Below are 21,330 nucleotides of genomic sequence, written 5' to 3'. Positions count from 1 at the left end.
GGTCACAAGGTACCTCTTCGGATTCTGCCTCTAAGCGTTGCTCTGCTTCACATCAACGTTCTTCAAGTCATCATCAACGCTCATCTTTTGACTGTCATTCTGTATCCAGAGGGCATCAATGCTCTCTCTCCAGGCACAATCGATCGTCTCATCAGAGCATCAAACATCATTGAAGCATCGACACACATCTTCACATCAAGATTCTACATCGAGGTATCGAAGGTCTTCCTTGGGACATTGAGAGGCTTCATCAAAATGTTGACCGTCTTTGTTGAGACATCGACGTTCATCATCTAAGCACTGATGTTCCCATTCTACGTATTCTACTTCAAAGCGTACATTGGACAGATCATCGCAGTACCGGCGATCCCTTTCATCAGTATCATTGGGTCGGTACCGTCATCGTAAAGAATCCACAAACCTTGATCAAGATTTGGATTTAATGTCAGATCAGAGTGGTTCAGAGTTGGGGGATGATTTGTCAGCTCCTGAATCTTATAGTATACCTTCAGAACCATTTCCCCCTACCACCTAGGGGAAGATCCCCTCCAGAAAGTCTTTCTTTTACCAAGTACATCGGGCAGTTCAGTAAAGAAGCAGATATTGAGCCCAGAGCTGAGTTGCTGGAGGCATTAGACTATGATGAACCTCCTAAAGAACTTTTGAAATTGCCTTTTCATACTTTGTTGAAAGAGTCTCTTCTGAAGAATTGGGAGATTCCACTGACAGTGACTATTGCTCCCAAGAAGTTGGATTCTCTCTGTAAGATTATTTCTTGATAAGGGTTTGATAAGCTGCAATTCCAACATTAGTCGTTGCTGGTAGAATCTACCCTAAAGAAGAAATCTAGTTCCAGAGTTTATGCTACAGCCCCTAGCTACAGAGCCTATGCTACAGACGTGAAGGCAGAACCATGGACAAATTTGGTTGGCGCATGTGTCAAAATTCAATGCTAGCCAATAGAGTATTGAATTATAATTTTTTCATGCCCTTTTATCTCAAACAGTTAGGTCTAGATTCACTAAAATCCACAATCTATCCGTTTTCGAGTCATTCTGACCGATCGATTCAGTAAAGCTTGTCCATGCAAATGATCAAATTGTAAACATGCCCCCACGTCTCGCTGTAACATCGATTGACGCGCGTGCGCACTGTCTCCTTGTTGGTTTTGAAGCACATAATGCGTGTGCTAGCTCTTTAGGACTTCACTGCGTAGAAATGGGGTGGGGTTTAATTGTGGTCATTGTTGGCGGACTCCGAATGCGCCTACTGCATAGCATTGTCGTAAAAAATGCAATATAAGAACTGTAGTTTTTACCAACCTCTCTTTTTTTTGTGCTGTTGCAAGCTGTGACCGTAGCTTTTTGAAAAATTTGTTGGAGAGGTTTAAGGAGAAATAGCATCAGAGGTTTGTGAGTGAGCAGTGGAATTCTTAGACTTCGTCCTTTTTTTACGGATCGATCTCGAAGTTTATTGCGCGCTTCCAAACAGCTTAACATTTCTCTCAGGAAAAGAACTGTAACAGTTAAAAGCAGTTGAATGCGCTGGGATCATGCGTTGTTATATACAGCCTACAAATCCCAGGAGGCTATGCGGCTGTTTCTGCCGTGAAGCATGAAGCAACCAAAGGCGACCCCGTGACGTCAGATGCACGTGACAATCTAGCTGGAAGGAAGGGGGGAGGGATAGCTGACCCTTAAGTTATTTTTGATTTTTTAAAAAATTTGGCATTGATATATGAAATGTAGAATGTGCAAGGAGAGCACGGGGTTAATCCGCAATTTTCTCACCATGCGCATTACAAATCTGAGATTCACTCCCGCGCTCGCTATGCGCATTCGAAAAAAATCCAAAAAATATTTTTAACGCTTATGTACATGAAAGTTTACATATATTTAAAGTTTAGATATATTTTGGATTTTTTGCAGGGTAGATATATATTTTTTATGGGGTTCTTAACATGCACGCAACAGTTGCTAGGCAGGAATAGTCGGCAAGGATATAAAGCGACTGGTCCTCAGCAGTTGAAACTTTTTGGATCAGAAAGGCCAGTCGGTTTGGACGAAATGGTTTCATGAATCGATGCCTTTAGAAATTTACATGCCTTTTTACTCATTTGCATGCGCAGATCGGATCGGATGTGGATGGGGTCTGGAGGAAGGTTAGTGAATCGAGCCGTAGTAGGAAAGTGAGCGCAAACCGAGCGGTACACATTCAGTTTGCTTAGTGAATCGAGCTCTTAGTAAGGAAAGTATCAGTATTTTAGCAGTACATTCTACCAGCTCATCTTCTTCCTGTATTCAAGCATATTACTCATGCTGTAACACAAGGAAATATATAGCTCGTACTTCGTTTGATGTGGTTTGAGCTGACATCCAGAGGTTCGGCTAGTCTATATCTATGAAGGGCTTTTTGGTGAGAAGGTGGAATCCGCCACGTAGAAACTGACTCAACATGAGCAGGGTTGGAACACTCTTAATAAAACCAAAAGGCCTCATTCTAGCAAACATGCTCAGAAGTCATCTTCCTCTTCTTATAAGAGACAATATACTGCTGCTGCTTCTTCTTCATCAGCTAAACCACTGCCTCAGAAGAGACAGAGACAACAAAAATCTGAGAAGTAGCAACTATCCATGTCTCAGAAATCAGCTCAGTCTTTTTGACCTGCTTCTAGAGAGCATAGTCCATGTAACACCTTTAAAGCCTCTTCCTTTTCCCAGCGGAGGCCATCTTCAAGCTTTATATTCACAATGGACTCTCATTACTACTGATATGGGGGTTTTAAGAGACATAAAAAGGAGTACTTTCTTCATTTCAAATCCATTCCTCTAAACTACCCGCCAAGAGAATCCTCTCTTACAACTAAGCAGACGTCCCTTCTTCTTCAGGAAATAGATGCTTTACTTCAGCTAAATGTCATAGAGAAAGTTCCTCCTACCCCCCCCAAAAAAAAATCAAGGGTTTTATTCCAGGTATTTTCTAATTCCAAAGAAGATGGGGAGGGTCTTGCTGACACGCACAGACTTTCTTTCGGAGTTTCTTCTATACAGGCTTGCTTGCGGTTCCAACTGACTCTTTTTCCATCTGGGACCCCTGATGAAGGTGTTTTTCGAAACACGGACCGTGTCAGGTCCATTTGTTTTTATGTGATGTTTTTAACCGCGTTTTACCTATTGTTATAATAAACTTTGCCTGCATCATTGCATGCTCGTCTGTAGTTTTTTTCTTGTTTTGGTTCATCTTCATTTTCCTGATTGCAGACCTTGTTGGTTCTTCCTTTTTGTTTTCAACTTCACTTAATGGCCATTTCACTTAGCTAGGGAGTCCTACATGTGAGACTATACTGCCTGCTTGTCCTAGGATAAAGCACAGTTACTTACTGTAACAGGTATTAGCCGGAGACAGCAGGCAAATATTCTCACATCCCACCCACCTTCCCTGGTTGGCTTCTTAGCTTTCTTACGGAACTTGAGGTATTGCGAGCCCTTGTCAGGCAGGAAGGCACTCGCGTATAGGCAGTAGTGGGCAGTCTAAAAGCTTTGGATTTCTTAAAATGCCAGTGTACTTTTCACTGTCCATACTGGGCTCTGTGGATGGCATCACCCACATGTTAGAATATCTGCCTGCTGTCAACAGATAACACCAGATAAGTAATTGTGCTATATAGCACATCGGTGGGATTAATAAAGTGTTCTGAAAAGGGGAAACATCAAAGCTCTGCTTACTGGAGTTTGTAATGGATTCTGGGGATGACAACATTGTCACTCAGGGCAGGGTTAGAAATACTAGCCCAATCTTATCCAGAAAATGTAGGTGCTTGGAGTTTGTATTCAGCTTCAGGGAGTGAGCATAGATGACCCTGATGAGAATGTAAGAAATAGTGTAGGAGCTCTAGGTAGGATTAAAGGTAAGTTTGAAAATGGAGGTATAGTTTCTCTTGTTGGAGTCAGCAGTGGTTTCAGGAGGAAAAGGGGTTAATGTCAATTTCTAGAGGGGCCTATAATAAGATCCTTTTAGGGTGAGGAGGTGGTTCAGGTTCTAGGGAGTAGTATACCCCCCTCTCCCTAGTTTTTTGGGTTTAAAGATGGGTTTGGGAGGTGTGGGAGCATTGTATTATAACTTCTCTTTATGTGGTTAATGCCAGGTTCTAGAAGGCCTGACATGGTATCTTATGAAGAGACATGTCTGAAATTAAACCTGTTTGGGGTTTTTTTGTGACAGCAAGAGCAGTGGATCAGCTGCATCCTTGGCATTCTCTTGGACTTGTCTCCTGGTACGTATTGTCTACTCAGCACCTGAAGAAAGGCAGGATGAAACCTGGAATAAACTAGTAAGTGCCCAGAGTTTTGGTACTTTTGATTTCTTTACAACGAACAGGGAGTCTCTCCCTGCATTCTCTTAGCTTCTTGTCTTGTGTAGTTCCTCGGTAGCTGGTCTCTTTATGGAATCAGTATTGAAGGATGTAGCAGTTTTCTCTTGATTTAATATGGACAAGGTGACCTTTACTTTCATTCTTACTAATAGTTTTCTGCATTACACATTCTAATCTCTCTTGTTGGAAACTGTTAGTACTTTGTAAACCAACCAGTATATTGAGGCACTTTATCAGATACATCTGACAAAGTGGGCTTTAGTCCTATAAGGTTTGTCTGAAATTGGTTAGTCAAAGTGCTACTTGCTGCTGTCTTTTTTTTTTTTTTACACCAGATTAACATAGTTACCCCTTTTAAAGATTTTATTCCATTTTTTTGGTTTGGTTAGAAAAGTTTGGTTAAAAAAATGCCCCAAAACCAAGTTAAAACAATTTTTAAAAAAACCTGTTTTTCCAATGGGATGAAAAAACTGGACACTTGCTGGATTAAGTGTACAGACCTCAATGTAGACTTTGTAGAGAAATAACTTTTGTTTAAATAATAAATTTGTTTAACCTGTATTTTTAGCAAACCTTTTAAACCACACTCATAAGAGAGAAGTACATAAGCGTTCCCGTACTGGGGCAGACTTAACAGTCCATCAAGCCCAGCACCTTATTTCTAACAGTGACCAATCCAGGTCAGAAGTACCTGGTGATCCCAAAAAAGCCAAATAGATTTCATACTGCTAATCCCAGGAATAAGTAGTGGATTTTCCGAAGTCCACTTTCATAATGGTTAATGGACCTTTTAGGAGCTTGTCCAAAACGTTTTTTTAAAACCCTGCTATGTTTAGAACAAATTTGTGAAAATATTTCTTCTCTCAATATACTACTTAGCAAGTTCATTGCATGCCCTTAGTCTTTGTAGTTTTGTAGACCTCTTACACTGCTCTTAACATCCTCAGATGGCCTAGTTGTGCACATACCATGACGTTAATGAACCTCACTCATAAGCCAGGATGTGTTGGATGTGATTTTCATCTCTTATTTTACTGCTAGTTCTTGCTTCTGGAGTTGATAGGGTGTAATATGTTAAGCAATATGTCAAGGTGTCCTTGGTAATCCTGTATATCTGAGGGTGGCTCTATACTTGACTTGTGACTTGAATTGGGCTAGATGGACCATGGTCTTATGTTCTTATCTGAGATCTGGTTCAATATGAGTACAGGCTTTGCCATTGGCATAGAATCAGTTGATCTATAGTAACATAGTAAATGACAGCATATAAAGACCAATATGGTCCATCCAGTATGCCCAAAAAGGTAGTTAGGGTAGCACCTGCCACACTGTGCAAGTTATCCTCTTTGGGCCTGATTCTGTGTAGGATGCCTGGTCTCAGCAGCCGATTAAGCGGCTTTTGAGAATCACACATGGGCGTCCTATACAGAATTGCGTCTGTCTTAATGGACAGATGCCCAACCCCGGTAACCACTCCGATTCTCTAAACAGCATCCATGTTACAGGCGCCGTTTAGAGAATCACATTGCCACTGAGCTGATCGCGGCAAGGGAATCTCCTTGCCGCAATCAGCTGAGTGGCAGGGAACCCCCGACACCCCCCTCCCGTAAGTTAGGGATGCACACTCCCTCACGCTGCCGCTCCCGAACCCATCCCCCACTGTCCACGGCAGGAGGGATGCCCACTCCCTCACGCTGCCACTCCCAAACCCATCCCCCACTATCCGCAGCAGGAGGGATGCCCAGTCCCTCAATGCTGCCACCCCCGAAACAATCCCCGGCAGGAGGGATGCAGACTCCCTCCTGCAAGCTCTCCCCCCCAACATCCCTGGCAGGAGGGATGACCACTCCCTCCTGCTAGCAAACCCCCCCACCCCCTGAAACCTACCCGGCTGGCCTTGCTGATAAAGGTATGGGGGTGTCCTGGTGGGGTTCAGGGGGATCAGGTTTTCGGGGGGGGTTGGGTTCTGGCAGGAGGGAGTGGGCATCCCTCCTGCCGGCCGACTTGCGGTGGGTTTCGAGGGTCCCTTGTTGTGGTCGCTCAGCTGATTGCAGCTGGGAGATTTCCTTGCCGCGATCAGTTTAGTGGCCACGTCTATTTGAAATGTAGGCCAGCATTTTACTGGCCTACATGTCAGGTGCCTATCCCGGCCCTAGGGAGACACCCAGGGTCGCTTAAGTCAACCAGCATTCCATCTCCAGAATGTGATGCAAATAGCAGAGCCATAAAGATCTTTCTGATGGAGTGCTTGTGGTGCTCAGTCCACTTAGTGATGTACATTGGGAAGAATAATCCAAATCATAGTTACCAGTTGCTAAGGGTCAGTATCCAAGAAAAAGATCAGGTGTCATCATAGACAATACGTTGAAATCTTACACCCAATGTATGGTGGTAGCCAAAAAAGGAAGCAGGATTTTGGGAATTATTAGGACAGGGATGGTAAATAAGACCAAGAATATTATAATGCCTCTGTATCGCTCCATAGCGTGACCTCACCTTGAGTGTTACATTTTATCCCAGGACAAGCAGGCAGCTATTCTTGACTGATGGGTGACTGCACCGACGGAGCCCCGGTACGGACACTTTTAGAGTGATCGCACTCTAAGAACTTAGAAAGTTCTAGATGCCGCACCGCGCATGCGCGAGTGCCTTCCCGCCCGACACAGGCGCGCGGTCCCTAGTTTTCTAGTTTCCGCGGAGCTAAGAAGACGCACGTTTCAACGGCTGTTGAAAATTTTCTATTTTTTTCGCCTTCCCGCTCGCGTAAACTCCTTGGGAAATATTGTTTCCCTCTTTTTATTTATTTTCCTTGTAAAAAAAAAACAAAAAAAACGAATTTTGGTTTTTCTATCATTTTTTTTCGTTTCGCCCCGGCGGGGCCTGCTGCCACCATCGAGGCCTCGGCCTTCGATTTGGCAGAAGCCGTGTTTACATTCATGCCCCCCCAACCCGGCTTTAAAAAGTGCCAGCGGTGCGCGAGGCCTATTTCTAACTCTGACCCGCACAACTGGTGCTTGCAGTGCCTCGGACCTGACCATCAGGCTTCCACCTGCACACGCTGTGCCACTCTCCAGAAAAGAACCCTTAAAAACCGTCAAATTCAGCAACGGTTATTATTCGGTACCGACATGTCGGACTCGGCGGCACCGGTCCCTACTTCGACCCCGACGCAGTCGGCACCCGTCTCGTCGACGCCGCGCGATACCGCATCGGCGTCGCACCAGTCAGGTAAGCCGGCTAAGAAGCCTTCCCCGCTGGAGCGTCCTCCGGTCAAAGTAGCAGAGAGCCCAATCCTGCCGACCACGAGGCGCCCACGGAAGCGCTCCGCTCCGATAGAGGTAAGCCCCTCGACATCGGGTTCCTCTTCAGAGTGTAGAGCGGCACCCAAGGTACCGCAGAAGAGAAAAGCGGTACCGGTGCCTTCTTTAGACGAGCGCATTGCTGCCGTCTTACAAGTGCAATTGGAGAATCAGTTAAAGCAACTCCTTCCTGCACTACTGGTACCGAACCTTCCGGTACCGGTCCGGTCTGAGCCATCGGTGCCGATAGTTCCACAGCCCATGCTCTCGGCTTCCTCTTTATCGGCACCGACACAGTCTACTTCCATGCCAGTCCTAGCACCGGAGTCGACTGCTCAACATCAGGCTGTTCAGACGTCGGCACCGGTGCAACCGTGATCTCCCGGTACCGTCTCTATGAGATCAGGAAAGTCGGTACGCAAATCCCGACACCTAGATCCCTCCACTCCAGAATCTCAACGCAGTTTTCAAATTCGAGACCCTGATCTGTGGGGTGATTCAGAAGACCCTATGCTCTCTGAAGGGGAATGTTCATCTGGTGATGAGGATCCTTCTACTTTAGATCCATCCTCTAGACCAGATGTAACTTCATTTTCATCCTTTTTAAAAGAGATGTGTGACTCTCTCTCTATTCCCTTGGAGGCTGAGTCGAAAAAATCCAAAGCTTTTCTTGAAGCACTGGATTTTGACCAACCTCCAAGGGAATATCTCAAGTTACCTCTCCATGATATCTTGAGAGAAACTTTTTACAAGAATTTGGAGACACCCTTGACCATCCCTGGAGCACCTCGCAAATTAGACTCCTTATACAAGGTCATCCCAATTCCTGGGTTTGACAAACCACAGCTCCCACATGAGTCCCTATTGGTTGAATCCACTCTAAAAAAATCCACGGGAGCTAGTGTATACGCCTCAGTCCCTCCTGGCAGAGAGGGTAAGGCCATGGACAAATTTGGCAAACGGCTATACCAAAATGCCATGTTAGCCAACAGGTCAGGGAATTATGCATTCCACTTCTCCTTTTATCTTAAACATCTCGTTCAAGATCTAACTGCTTTTGAGAAGTACCTCCCTGACCGTAAAAAATCTGCTTTTCGCCACACTACTTCATCACTGTTGCAGCTTAGGAAGTTCATGGTCAGGTCGATATATGACACCTTTGAGCTGACCTCTCGGGCCACAGCTATGTCGGTGGCTATGCGTCGACTGGCATGGCTCAGAGTGTCAGAACTGGATGTCAATCATCAAGATCGACTGGCTAATGCACCGTGCCTGGGGGATGAGCTGTTTGGAGAATCCATGGACTCCACCACTCAAAAGTTGTCGGCACATGAAACTAGGTGGGATACTCTCCTCAAAACCAAAAAGAAAACCCCACCTTCCAGGCCTTTTCGCCAGCAGTTGGCCTACCAACGTAGATTTGCTGCTCGTCCTTTGCCACAAGCCCCGCAACAACCCAGACGTCAGCGGCAACAACAGAGGCCAGCTGCTAGACCAGCACAGCAGCAACAACAGGTGAAGCCTCCCCCTTCACAAAAATCCACTCAACCCTTTTGACTTAGTTCTCCAGGACATAGCCGGTCTCCATCCTGCTGCCCATCTTCCGCAGCCCATAGGAGGACGCCTTACTCTCTTCATAAGCCGTTGGGAATCCATCACCTCGGACCAGTGGGTCCTCAACATCGTCCGCCACGGCTACTCTCTCAACTTTCAGACTCTTCCGGACCAAAGTATTCCAAAAGAGTCTGCTTTGAACTCTCCTCAGTCCTCCCTCCTTCTTCAGGAAGTTCAATCCCTCCTCCTTCTGAACGCCATAGAGGAAGTTCCTCTAGATCAAAAGGGGCAGGGATTCTACTCACGTTATTTCCTAGTCCCCCAAAAAACAGGAGATCTCAGACCCATTCTAGATCTTCGGGACCTCAACAAATGCTTGGTCAAAGAGAAATTCAAAATGTTGTCTCTGGCCACTCTTTACCCCCTTCTCAATCAAGGCGACTGGCTATGCTCCCTCGATCTCAAAGAAGCATACACTCATATACCGATCGATCTAGCCTCCAGGAAGTATCTCCGCTTCATGATCAATCGTTGTCACTACCAGTACAAGGTACTGCCCTTCGGTCTTGCCTCCTCTCCAAGAGTGTTCACCAAATGCCTGATTGTGGTGGCTGCTTTTCTTCGTACCCACCACCTTCAGGTGTTTCCTTATCTGGACGATTGGTTGATCAAGGCCAATTCACCTCAGACAGTTCTCACGGCCACCAACCAGACCATTCTGTTTCTACGTTTGCTGGGATTCGAGATCAATCTACCCAAATCTCATCTCATCCCCACTCAGAGACTTCAATTCATAGGAGCAGTCTTAGACACAGTCCTCATGAGAGCGTTCCTACCGTCCAACCGTCTTCTCATGCTTCAATTTCTATGTCAACAGGTGCTTCTACAGGCGTCCATCTCTGCCAAGCGCATGATGGTTCTCTTGGGTCACATGGCGTCTACAGTTCATGTCACCCCTTTTGCACGTCTTCACCTACGCACTCCTCAATGGACCCTAGCCAACCAGTGGTCCCAAGCGATGGATCCCTGCTCACGTCACATATCTGTAACATCATCTCTTCGTCAGTCTCTACAATGGTGGTTGATATCCTCAAATCTATCCAGAGGTCTTCTGTTTCATCTACCTCCCCATCAACTGGTTATCACCACCGACGCCTCCCCTTATGCCTGGGGAGCTCATTTGAACGAGTTCCAAACTCAGGGACTTTGGACAGCCCAGGAAAAGAAGCATCACATCAATTTCCTGGAACTCAGAGCGATGTTTTATGCCCTCAAAGCCTTTCAACATCTTCTCTTTCCTCAAGTTCTCTTGCTGTGCACAGACAATCAGGTTGCGATGTACTACATCAACAAGCAGGGTGGGACAGGCTCTCGCCTCTTGTGCCAGGAAGCCCAGAAGATCTGGACTTGGGCCATAAATCATCATCTATTCCTGAAAGCTATCTACATTCAGGGAGAACAGAATTGCTTGGCGGACAAGCTCAGCAGAGTTCTCCAACCTCACGAGTGGACACTCGATCCTCTCACTCTGCAGTCCATCTTCACTCAGTGGGGCACTCCTCAGATAGACCTCTTTGCAGCCCCTCACAATCACCAGCTGCCCCTATTCTGTTCCAGACTCTACGCTCCTCACCGTCTGGCAACGGATGCATTTCTCCTCGACTGGTCCAATCTGTTTCTGTATGCTTTCCCTCCTCTGCCTCTCATGTTGAGAACCTTGTTCAAGCTCAAGAGGGAACGAGCCACCATGATTCTGATTGCTCCAAGGTGGCCCAGGCAACATTGGTTCTCCCTTCTACTTCAACTCAGTTCCAGGGAACCTTTTCTTCTTCCACTGTTTCCTTCTCTGCTTACACAACAGCAGGAGACCCTTCTACATCCCAACCTCCAGTCTCTGCACCTGACAGCTTGGTATCTCTCGGGCTGACTTCTCATGATACACTTTTATCTCAGCCTGTTCGTTCAATTCTGGATGCCTCCAGGAAACCTGCCACTCTGCAATGTTACCATCAGAAGTGGACACGTTTTTCTTCCTGGTGTTTCCTCCATCATCATGATCCCACTTCCCTTGCAGTGGAAACCTTGTTGGATTATCTCCTTTCTTTGTCTGACTCTGGCCTCAAGTCTTCTTCAGTCAGAGTCCACTTAAGTGCGATTGCAGCATTCCACGAGCCGGTCCATGGAAAGCTCCTCTCAGCTCATCCCCTGGTGTCCAGGTTCATGCGGGGTCTTTTCAATGTGAAACCATCTCTTAAAACCCCTCCTGTTATCTGGGATCTCAATGTGGTTCTTTCCGTCTTAATGAAGCCTCCATTTGAACCTTTGGCTACTACCACTTTCAAGTTTCTCACTTGGAAGGTACTTTTCCTCATCGCCCTTACCTCTGCCAGGAGGGTCAGTGAGCTTCATGCACTAGTTGCAGATCCACCTTTTACGGTCTTTCATCATGACAAGGTGGTTCTGCGTACACATCCAAAGTTTCTCCCTAAGGTTGTCTCCGACTTCCATCTCAACCAATCCATTGTTCTGCCTGTCTTCTTTCCAAAACCTCATTCTCATTCTGGTGAACAGGCTCTACATACTTTGGACTGTAAGAGGGCTCTCGCTTACTATCTGGAGCGTACGAAACCCCACAGATCAGCTCCTCAGCTTTTTCTGTCCTATGATCCGAATAAGTTAGGACGTCCTGTTTCTAAACGTACGTTGTCTAATTGGCTGGCAGCGTGCATTTCTTTCTGTTATGCTCAGACCGGACTGACACTGGAAGGTTCTGTCACAGCCCATAAAGTCCGAGCCATGGCAGCATCTGTAGCTTTCCTCCGGTCCACGCCCATTGAGGAAATCTGCAAAGCTGCCACTTGGTCCTCAGTTCATACTTTTGCATCTCATTATTGTCTGGACACATTTTCCAGACGGGATGGACACTTCGGCCAATCTGTTTTGCAAAATTTGTTTTCATAATGGCCAACCTTCCCTCCATCCCTCTTTTTGTTAGCTTGGAGGTCACCCATCAGTCAAGAATAGCTGCCTGCTTGTCCTGGGATAAAGCACAGTTACTTACCGTAACAGGTGTTATCCAGGGACAGCAGGCAGATATTCTTGCGTCCCTCCCACCTCCCCGGGTTGGCTTCTTAGCTGGCTTATCATAACTGGGGACCGCGCGCCTGTGTCGGGCGGGAAGGCACTCGCGCATGCGCGGTGCGGCATCTAGAACTTTCTAAGTTCTTAGAGTGCGATCACTCTAAAAGTGTCCGTACCGGGGCTCTGTCGGTGCCGTCACCCATCAGTCAAGAATATCTGCCTGCTGTCCCTGGATAACACCTGTTACGGTAAGTAACTGTGCTGTATGGTCAGATGACAATGTATATATAAAAAAAGCATTAGCTGTGTATATGCCAAAAAGATCATTAACAGCATTGAAATTGGTAGATTCAATACATTATAGTCAACAAGCCAGGCATCTTTCTCAATAAACAGGGGCTAGATTGTGGAATTTATTACAAGATCAAATATGTTTGTGTAAGAATGTGGAAAACTTTAGGCAACTGCTTAAGACTCATTTGTTTGTGAAGGAATTTTGTTGTTGAACAAGGTCATTTATGTTTATGTAAAAATGTGGAATATTTTAATGACTGCTCAAGACTTATGTTGAGAGGGATGTTCTGTTGCTGAGCTTGCTATAAAAGAAGACGTGTTTTATGTGTTAATGTGTATTGTTGTAATTGTTGTCTTTTATGTGAATGGATTGTGTGTGTTTAATTGTAACCTGCCTAGGTGTTAAGTGGGTAAGAAGTTTTAAAATTCAGCTCTGGTCAAAAAAAGAAAATATTCAAAGAGCAACTAAAATGTTAAAGGGGATGGAACTTTTCTCATATGAGGAAAGGCTGAAGAGATTAGGGCTGTTTAGCTTGGAAAAGAGATGACTGAGTGGGAGATATGATTGAGGTCTACCAAATCCTAAGTGGTTTAGTCAGGTGAAAGTAAATTGAATTTTTTACTCTTTCAAAAATTACAAAGACTAAAAGACACTCAATGAAGTTACATGGAAATGCCTTTAAAACAAATAGGAGAAAATGTTTTTTCACTCGATGAATAGTTAAGCTCTGGAATTTGTTGAGGTTAGCTTAGCTGGGTTTAAAAAAGGTTTGGACAAGTTCCTAGAGGAAATGTTCATAGTCTGCTGTTGAAACAAACATGAGGGAACCCACTGTTTGCCCTGAGATCGATAATATGGAATATTGCTAGTATTTTGGGACCTGGTTTGGCACTATGGAAACAGAATACCAGGCTAGATGGACCCATTGGTCTGACTCAGTATGGCTATTCTATACATTTACTAGAAATAAGCCTGCTTTATAGATAAATAATTGGTACCTAAAACTACTAGCACTGTTTTTTTGATTGTAAATCCATGATTTAGGGAATGAGCCTTTGAGTCATCCATTGAGCCCTTTTATTGTGTACTGGATAGGTTGAAGTTCAGTGTCTGCTGCTAATGGAAGTGCTGGGAGGGGCTAGCAGACATGCTGTTCAGGGTGCATTGAAGAGACTGAGGCAGCTCTGGAAACAGGTAACTAACTGCTCCATTCTTTTCTAACTAGATTGTCTGGCCCATGTGAAATCACTTCCATAATGTGGTGATGTGTTGATTTTTTTCTTAGATCCCTAGTCTTGTGGATCAGTATTTTTCCACCACTCTTTGCCTGGAACCTCATCAGAGTTATACAGCGATGCTAGGACTCTTAGTGCAGTTCTGCACAAGTCAGAAGGAGGTGGAGGTTATCAGGAGGCACAAGGTAAGTTTCAGACTCAATTCACTTATGAAATAAGTGATTTATTATAACAGAAAATATAGATTAAAATAAGCTGATAAAGAATTGAGGATTTAGCAAAGTGTATGAGACAAAGAACTTAGCGGATAATAAATGTAAATTGCTTTCATTGTACCACAGAAATAGTATCTCAAATCCATGACTCCCTGACCCCCTGGAGCATTAAAAAAAAAAAAAAAAAAAGAACTAAATCTGAGGTATTGCGCAGGCAAGGAGCATGCTGTTACAGTGGAAAAAGTATTAGAAAGTGACGTAAGAAAATGCTGAAAGGGCCCAAAACAAGTATAGGGAAGTTGACAGAAGCTAATAGGCTTTGAAGATTTTTGCTTGCACTTCAGAGAAATGGTGCCATGGGCAGGAGTTTGAAGAAAAAGAGTAGTAAGTGAAACTTGGAAGACAATGAATACAGAAACTAAACTAAACTAAAGCTTAACTTTGTATACCGAGTCATCTTTCTGAGAAGGCTGAACTCGGTTTACAGCAATTAAATAAACAGGGAATGAGTTACAAATGATAAATAGAAGATAACAAAATTTCAAAAGAATTAATTTTCAAAATGTTTGGCAAATAGAGTAGTTTTTAAAGATTTACAGAAAAATTGAAACGAACTGGAACTCCTTGAAAAAGGGGAGATCATTCCAGAGTTGAGAGGATTTAAAGACCAAAGATTGACTGAAGATCTTGACTCTTTTAATCCCTTTTTTAGAAGGAAGGGAGAGTTTAAATTGTTGGATACCTCTTTCAAAAGAGAATCTGTAAACATTCCAAAATAAAGGAATAAGAGGATTAAAGATACCATGTAGAATTTTAAAAGAAATACAAGTGCATTTAAATCGAATTCTAAAATAAACTGGGAGCCAATGAAGACTCTGAAGCAAAGGGATCACATGGTCAAATTTTCATTTTCCAAAGATCAGCTTCGCAGCAATATTCTGAATTAATTGTAATCTATGAAGACAAATTTTTGTAATGCTTAGGTAGGTAGCGTTACAGTAATCAAGATGAGATAATATAATTGATTGAACTAAGATAGAAAAATGACGGTGATGAAAAAGATGTCTAACCTTCCTCGGCATTCACAAACTAAAGAAGCATTTCTTGACCAAGGAATTTATTTGGTCCTTAAAGGAAAGAGAGGAATCAAAAAAGACTCCCAATATCTTAGCAGAGAATTCAGTTGGTAAGGAGGACCCAAATACCAGAGCTACAGTAGGAGGAAGACAGTCCAATTTTGGACCTAACCACAAAAGCTTAGTTTTAGTTGTATTAAGCTTCATCCGGACAGATAAAGCCCAGGCTTGAAGTTTGGAAATGCAAAGATTTACTTTGGAAACTAGATTAGTAATATCTGGATCAATCTCAGAACCAATGCAGACAGGGCAAAGGGAAAAGAAATCTCAAAAAACAGAAAGGCTATGGGAATAGTACTCTGGTAATCAAGGTGTAGTATGATTTAGGTATAAACAAGAAGTAAAGCAGAATCAAAGAGAGTGTAGAGCAGAATATAGCAGGATTTAGTAACAGAGGAATTGGGCAAGGTAAAGTACTTCTATTAGTAACCAAGAAATCTAAGTTACCAAATAAAAAGAAAATGCTTATTCAAAGTTCTCTGTTCATGGTTGCATTCTTAGTTCTGCTGCAAGATGAGGAAACTGATCTTTTATTTCAGTGCTTAGACAGCAAATTAAAAATACCAAGGTGGTCTGGCTTGAGACATAACTCCCATCGTCCCTCATTCAGATGTAATTTTTCACTTTTGTTTTATTGTAGAGCTCTCTGCTGGATTTCTATATAAAGATGGTCCTGATGAGCAAACAGAAGCCTGAAAAATATGTCCTGGTGAGATCAGTATCTTATTTTGTGATTTATTTGATCCTAAAGCGGTATTGATATATTGTCTAATGTATTTTTCTTGTAGGATGCTTGTGGTCCACTGGTTCGACACATTTCTCACACAGAGTTCAAGGACCTTTTGCTGCCCACACTACAGAAATCCCTCCTTCGCAGCCCTGAAAATGTTATTCAGAGTGAGTATGTGAATGGGATAAATGGTCTGGATGAAGAGAGTGCACTTAATGACTTAGTTTACAGGACTGATTTGGTATACCGCATTTCAATGAGTAATACCAAGGCAAAGCAAATAAAATATCACAAATAGAATAGAATACAGATAAATTAGGAAATGAGATTGTAAATAAGCAAAAGTTATGGAAGTTAGAAAAAGGGTCTCACTCTTGTACATACAAGAAATGGTTCACAAAACAAATGATAAAGAAATACTATTGATCAGGCCCAAAGTTTGAGGAGTAATGCAGAGAGGTATGTGAATGGTAGACAGATTATGTGGGAGCTGAGTATGCACGATAGAATATTTATCGGAGAGATATAGGGTGAATATGTGTGATGGTATAGCTTAAAGAATAAGGGTTATATTCATCTCAAAAGAAATCCCGCAGTATGAAATATCACTATACAAATTTTGCAGAAAACTGACAGCTAAATGTCCATCAACTGAAAGACAGGCATGGAAAGGCAGGCCTTTCAATTGATGAACATTTAGTCGTCAGCTTTTTGTAAAATTTGTATAGTGATATTTCATACAGTGGGATTCCTTTTGAGATGAATATAATGTTTACATGAGGTCAGCAACCAAAACAACAATCTAACTAGTCCGCAGTGAAATGATGTAAACAAGAAGAGAGAACTGCGAAGTTGATGTTTGTGATGCCGGATTTATTATATCACACAGTAATGTAGCTCTTTATGCAATCAGCTGTATCTAGATAGTTTGAAAAGTATGGACCCAACATGGGCTGTGTTTCAACACAACCGTCTTCCTCAGGGGTCCTAAGATTGAACATAAATCTTTTAAGAGAGATCTAGTGGAGAATAGTCAAATGAGTGGGTGAAAGTGGATAAGAGGAATGTGAGCAATATGAGTGAATATGGGTGAGAGAGATAAAAGATAATTGCATCAAAAGTGAGCGATCTGAAGCTGTGAATGTGAAGTGAATATAAGGCATATTTTAAATACGGTTAAGTTGCATAGGTGAATATTAATGCTTTTCAGGGTGGAAAGGTGACTGATAATAGAACCGGATGGAATTAAGAAGAATGAACACAATCAATGATCAGACCTTTTAGTATAACTAAAAATAGATACCTAAGGATGATTGTAAAGTTAAGACAAAATGTGGATGTTGACAGATTGAGATAAGCCTTGGAAATAAAAGATTTGAACACAATTGCATAAATAAAAAGCTTTGATTAAGAGAATTGTTAAATTATAGAATAAAAATGGAAAACCAGTTAAGTCATAAGAAAAATTGAACTAATTAAAGTTTAATTAAATGGAAATCATAAATTAAAACATGTAAATTAAAAGCTAAAAGTATATTTAAAAACAAGTTTCTATAGTTTTTAAATTCAGTTTTTAAATTTTCTTTTAGCTTTTAGTGAACCCAAAACAGTTTGATATTTTTTTTTTAAAAAGTTATGACTGAACTTAAAAATGAAGAAGATCGAGAATTCCTACACAAGCAAAGGCAGGGTGTGTTTTCTTGCTGTATGAGTGGAGTTGACCATCAAACAACTGCAAAAGAATGCAGAAAGAGGCAGCACGAGGAAAAGAAAATCATGACAAAAGCGAGGTATGAGGAAAGGCAGACAAAAGCAGTTACCCATATAACATCTGAATTTTCTTCAACATCATCTTGCGAGTCTGAAAGCAAAGATGAATATCAGTCTATGAAATCTGCGTTTACTAAGGTTGCCAGTACTGCATCATTGACAAAAACACCTAAGAATATCTTGACATCTCTTGTGGTTGTTGGTGCCTTAGATCTTTTCAATGTTTCTGACTGGAGTGTTGTGTTTGTTGCTGGAGCCATGCTCAGGCCCTTGGTCATGACATTACTGACATAACACTCTCCAGAAGTTCAATTAGATGATCTCAATTGCAAGTTAGGAGAGAAGTTGCATCAGCAGAAGAAAAGAAATTATCCTTTGAAGGTCCTTTTCTTTTGTACTGAGATGGGAAAATGTTACCTGACATTGATGGATCCAAGACAAATATAGGCCAACTTGCTATTATTGTCACTGGAAATGGCCATTCCAAACACAGAGAAAGGAACAGGAGAGTCACAAGCAAAGGCTTGCGTTGATGCTTTCCAGAAACGGAACCTTAGTTTCAAAATGAAAGGATTTGTCTTTGATATGATAGCAAGCAATACTGGACTTCACAAAGGAGCTTGCGTCTGAATCGGAAAAAGCTTATGTCATAGACTGTTGATTATTTGTTGAGTGCACAAGAGTTACAACATACTGTTACGCTTAGCAGTAGTTTTTAAAAACAGTAAGGTGGGGTAACCCCTTAAACTTTGTTTAAGTAAAATTTTGGGTATTTTTCATTTTTATATAAAGGAATAAAATTAGTCTTGTGGACAAACAAAATTTGTTAGTTTAAATTTTGTGGACCATCCTATCCCACACTCCACCTCCCCACCCCCTCGGGGAGATAAGTCTCCTCTACAGCCAACTCCAGACTCCATACCTTCTACCTTGCTACACCGTATGCCTGGAACAAACTGCCTGACTACTTCAGGCTCCGTCTCTGGCAATATTCAAATCCAGTCTTAAAGCCCACTTCTTTAAAGATGCTTTCAATTCCAAACTCCAACCCACCGTCTAAGCACCAATATCTGTCTTATCATTCCCTCTAATTCCCCCACCTGAGCACAGTGTATTGCTGCACCTTCTTGTCCAGTTTGTCTGTCTTGTCTAGATTGTAAGCTCTTTTGAGCAAGGACGGTCTCTTCTGTGTTTTGATGTACACTGCAGGGGTGTCCAACCTGCGGCCCGAGGGCCGCATGCGACCCCATGAAGTATTTTGTGCAGCCCCGGTCGAGGGCGATGCAGTGTTTTCCTCTGCCACCCCCGGGTGTTTACCGTCTTGCCAGCTCCCTCCTCTGTCTTGCTGCAGCGTTTGTGTGGCCCGAGAAACATTTTTTTTGGCCAGTGCGGCCCAGGGAAACCAAAAGATTGGACACCCCTGATGTACAGTGTTGTGTAGTCTAGTGGTGCCGTAGAAATGATTAGTGGTAGTAGAGTTGGTAGTTATGCTTTTTTGGCAGCAACTGCTAATGAATGACTTATAAACTGTTTCTGTTCTCTTTATCAGCAATTTCCTCTTTGTTGATGTCAGTTACCCTTGACCTCAGTCAATATGCTATGGACATTGGGAAAGGACTTGCCAGTAAGTTTTTGTGGGTTTTTTTTCTGAGCTATTTTACTTATAGTATTCTAATTTGTGTAGTCATTGAATCTATTTCTTTGTTTTCCTTTATGTAGGACAGGTATCAGCCTTTCAGAGAACAGAGTTGTTTGTATGCTGTTGTAATTTCTGTTGTAATTTATTCTAGAAAGCTCATAAATAGCATCAGTTCTGGACTATTCTGTTAATATATTGCTTTCTCAGAGACTTCTGTATACGGTGGCTTAAGTTTGTAATTTGTCTATTTTTTTTTAGACCAACTGAAATCTAATAATACACAGCTGATGGATGAGGCAGTGGTGGCATTACACAATCTAGCCCAGCAGTGCAGTGACCCATCTGCTATAGAATCACTGGGCAGACACCTCGTGTCCATACTTGGAGGTAAGTTGCTGCATCCTTGTCTACTTTGTTGTTCTTGGAGAGCAGCTGTTACTGTTACTTCCCTGAAGAAGCCCTTTTTCTGGAAACTAAAATCTTGTTAAAATGTTTATTTTATTTTTATTTTTCCTCTAACTCTACTTTTCACTTCTCTATTACCCTCCAGGTACTTTAGTTAGATTGTGAGCCTTCGGGACAGTAAGGGAATTTTTCAAGTACCTTTCCTATTTCTAATCTTAATGTATATTTTCTGTAAACCGCTTAGAACCTAACGGATGTAGCGGTATATAAGAAATAAATTACATTACATTACATTAACGTCTACAGTAAAACATGATGATTTAATTACCCTCCCCCACCTCCTGCCTTTTTATGGAACGGTGAAGCACAGTTGGTATAGACTATATTTTCTTAGATGTTGGAGTAATATTCCAGATTATGAGGTCCTATCCCTCCAGCCAACAGATGGAGCCAGTGTGTTGCTAGACAGAGGAGTGATTGTGTGAATAACTTTATACTGTGAAGTAGAACTGGTAGCGTTGTTAAGCTGAATGACTTCTGTTTTCGTTTTTTACCTAAGTAAAGACCAGTGATTTACTGAAGTAAGTGTTGGTCCCATTTTTGTTGAAAAGTCTGGAACTAAGTTGATAATGCATTCCCAGCCATGGTGTTAACATGGTGGTTCGATGATGCTGTTTAAGAATATTGGCATGCATGAGACTGAATAAAGCTTGCTTGCTTGCTTGTTTGTTGATTGATTAATTCCCTACTGATCATCTGAGGTTCTCAGTGGATTACAAAAATGCAAAGAACATAATTTGGATTAAAAGCAGAATATAAATGCATAAAATAAATAGATAAAACTATAACACAAATTCAAGACACCTAATAAATCCCTAATTTTAATCTTGGACTTTATTACTGGATATGTTTTGATTTTAAACTGGAAGCTTGACCTGAAATATGTTAATGCCAAGTACTTACTGACTATGATCTATGTTTATGAATTTGTGGCTGCTGCTGATGCCTCTGGGGCTGGAGGGAGGGAGGGGGATTGTTGGGTCAGAGCACCACTTTGGATGTTGTCTGAGGAGTGCAGGATAATTTTTTTTTTTTCCCGCCAATTTTTTTGCCATTCGGTTGAGAGTGCATTAGCAGAGGTTGTGGTAAGAGCGGATAGTGTAGCTGGTTTTAAGAAAGGTTTGGACAATTTTGTGGAGGAAAAGTCCATAGTCTGTTATTGAAAGAGACATGAGAAGCCACTGCTTGACCTGGATCGATAGCATGGAATATTGCTACTCTCTGGATTTTGGCCAGGTACTATTGACCTGGATTGGTCACCATGAGAATGGGCAACTGGGCTTGATGAACCATTGGTCTGACCTAGTAGTAAGGCTGTTCTTATGTCATCAGAAAAGTTCATTTTTGGGGTCAGACAACCCTGTTTCTGCTGACATTGTCTGAAAAGTGCATATCTGGGGGTTAGACCCTCCATTTCTATAGACGTTTTCAGAAAGTGGCAGGGGTTATTTACGGTGATGTAGACAGGGTGTTACTTTGGGGGGTGGGCAGTGTATGGAGCTTGGGTAGAGCTACCACCATTTATTCTGAGGGGAGGGG

At 42.6% G+C, this 21,330-nt stretch overlaps 1 protein-coding gene across 2 annotated transcripts in view; it reads left to right on the top strand.

The window, feature by feature from the left end:
• The window catches only part of GCN1 (GCN1 activator of EIF2AK4), a 324,708-nt gene that overhangs the window by 42,774 nt on the left and 260,604 nt on the right, over positions 1–21,330 (top strand). For both annotated transcript variants that reach the window (XM_033954090.1, XM_033954088.1), the window contains exons 5-11: positions 4,222–4,330; positions 13,697–13,795; positions 13,887–14,021; positions 15,828–15,896; positions 15,976–16,084; positions 19,237–19,311; positions 19,585–19,713. In XM_033954090.1, the coding sequence (XP_033809981.1) occupies positions 4,222–4,330; positions 13,697–13,795; positions 13,887–14,021; positions 15,828–15,896; positions 15,976–16,084; positions 19,237–19,311; positions 19,585–19,713 (725 nt within the window). The remainder of the gene's footprint in view (positions 1–4,221; positions 4,331–13,696; positions 13,796–13,886; positions 14,022–15,827; positions 15,897–15,975; positions 16,085–19,236; positions 19,312–19,584; positions 19,714–21,330) is intronic.

This window comes from Geotrypetes seraphini, chromosome 8 (assembly GCF_902459505.1).
Source record: "Geotrypetes seraphini chromosome 8, aGeoSer1.1, whole genome shotgun sequence".
NCBI classification, from domain to species: Eukaryota; Metazoa; Chordata; class Amphibia; order Gymnophiona; family Dermophiidae; genus Geotrypetes; species Geotrypetes seraphini.
Note: the sequence above shows the minus strand (reverse complement) of the source record. Positions and strands in the feature narration are given on the sequence as shown.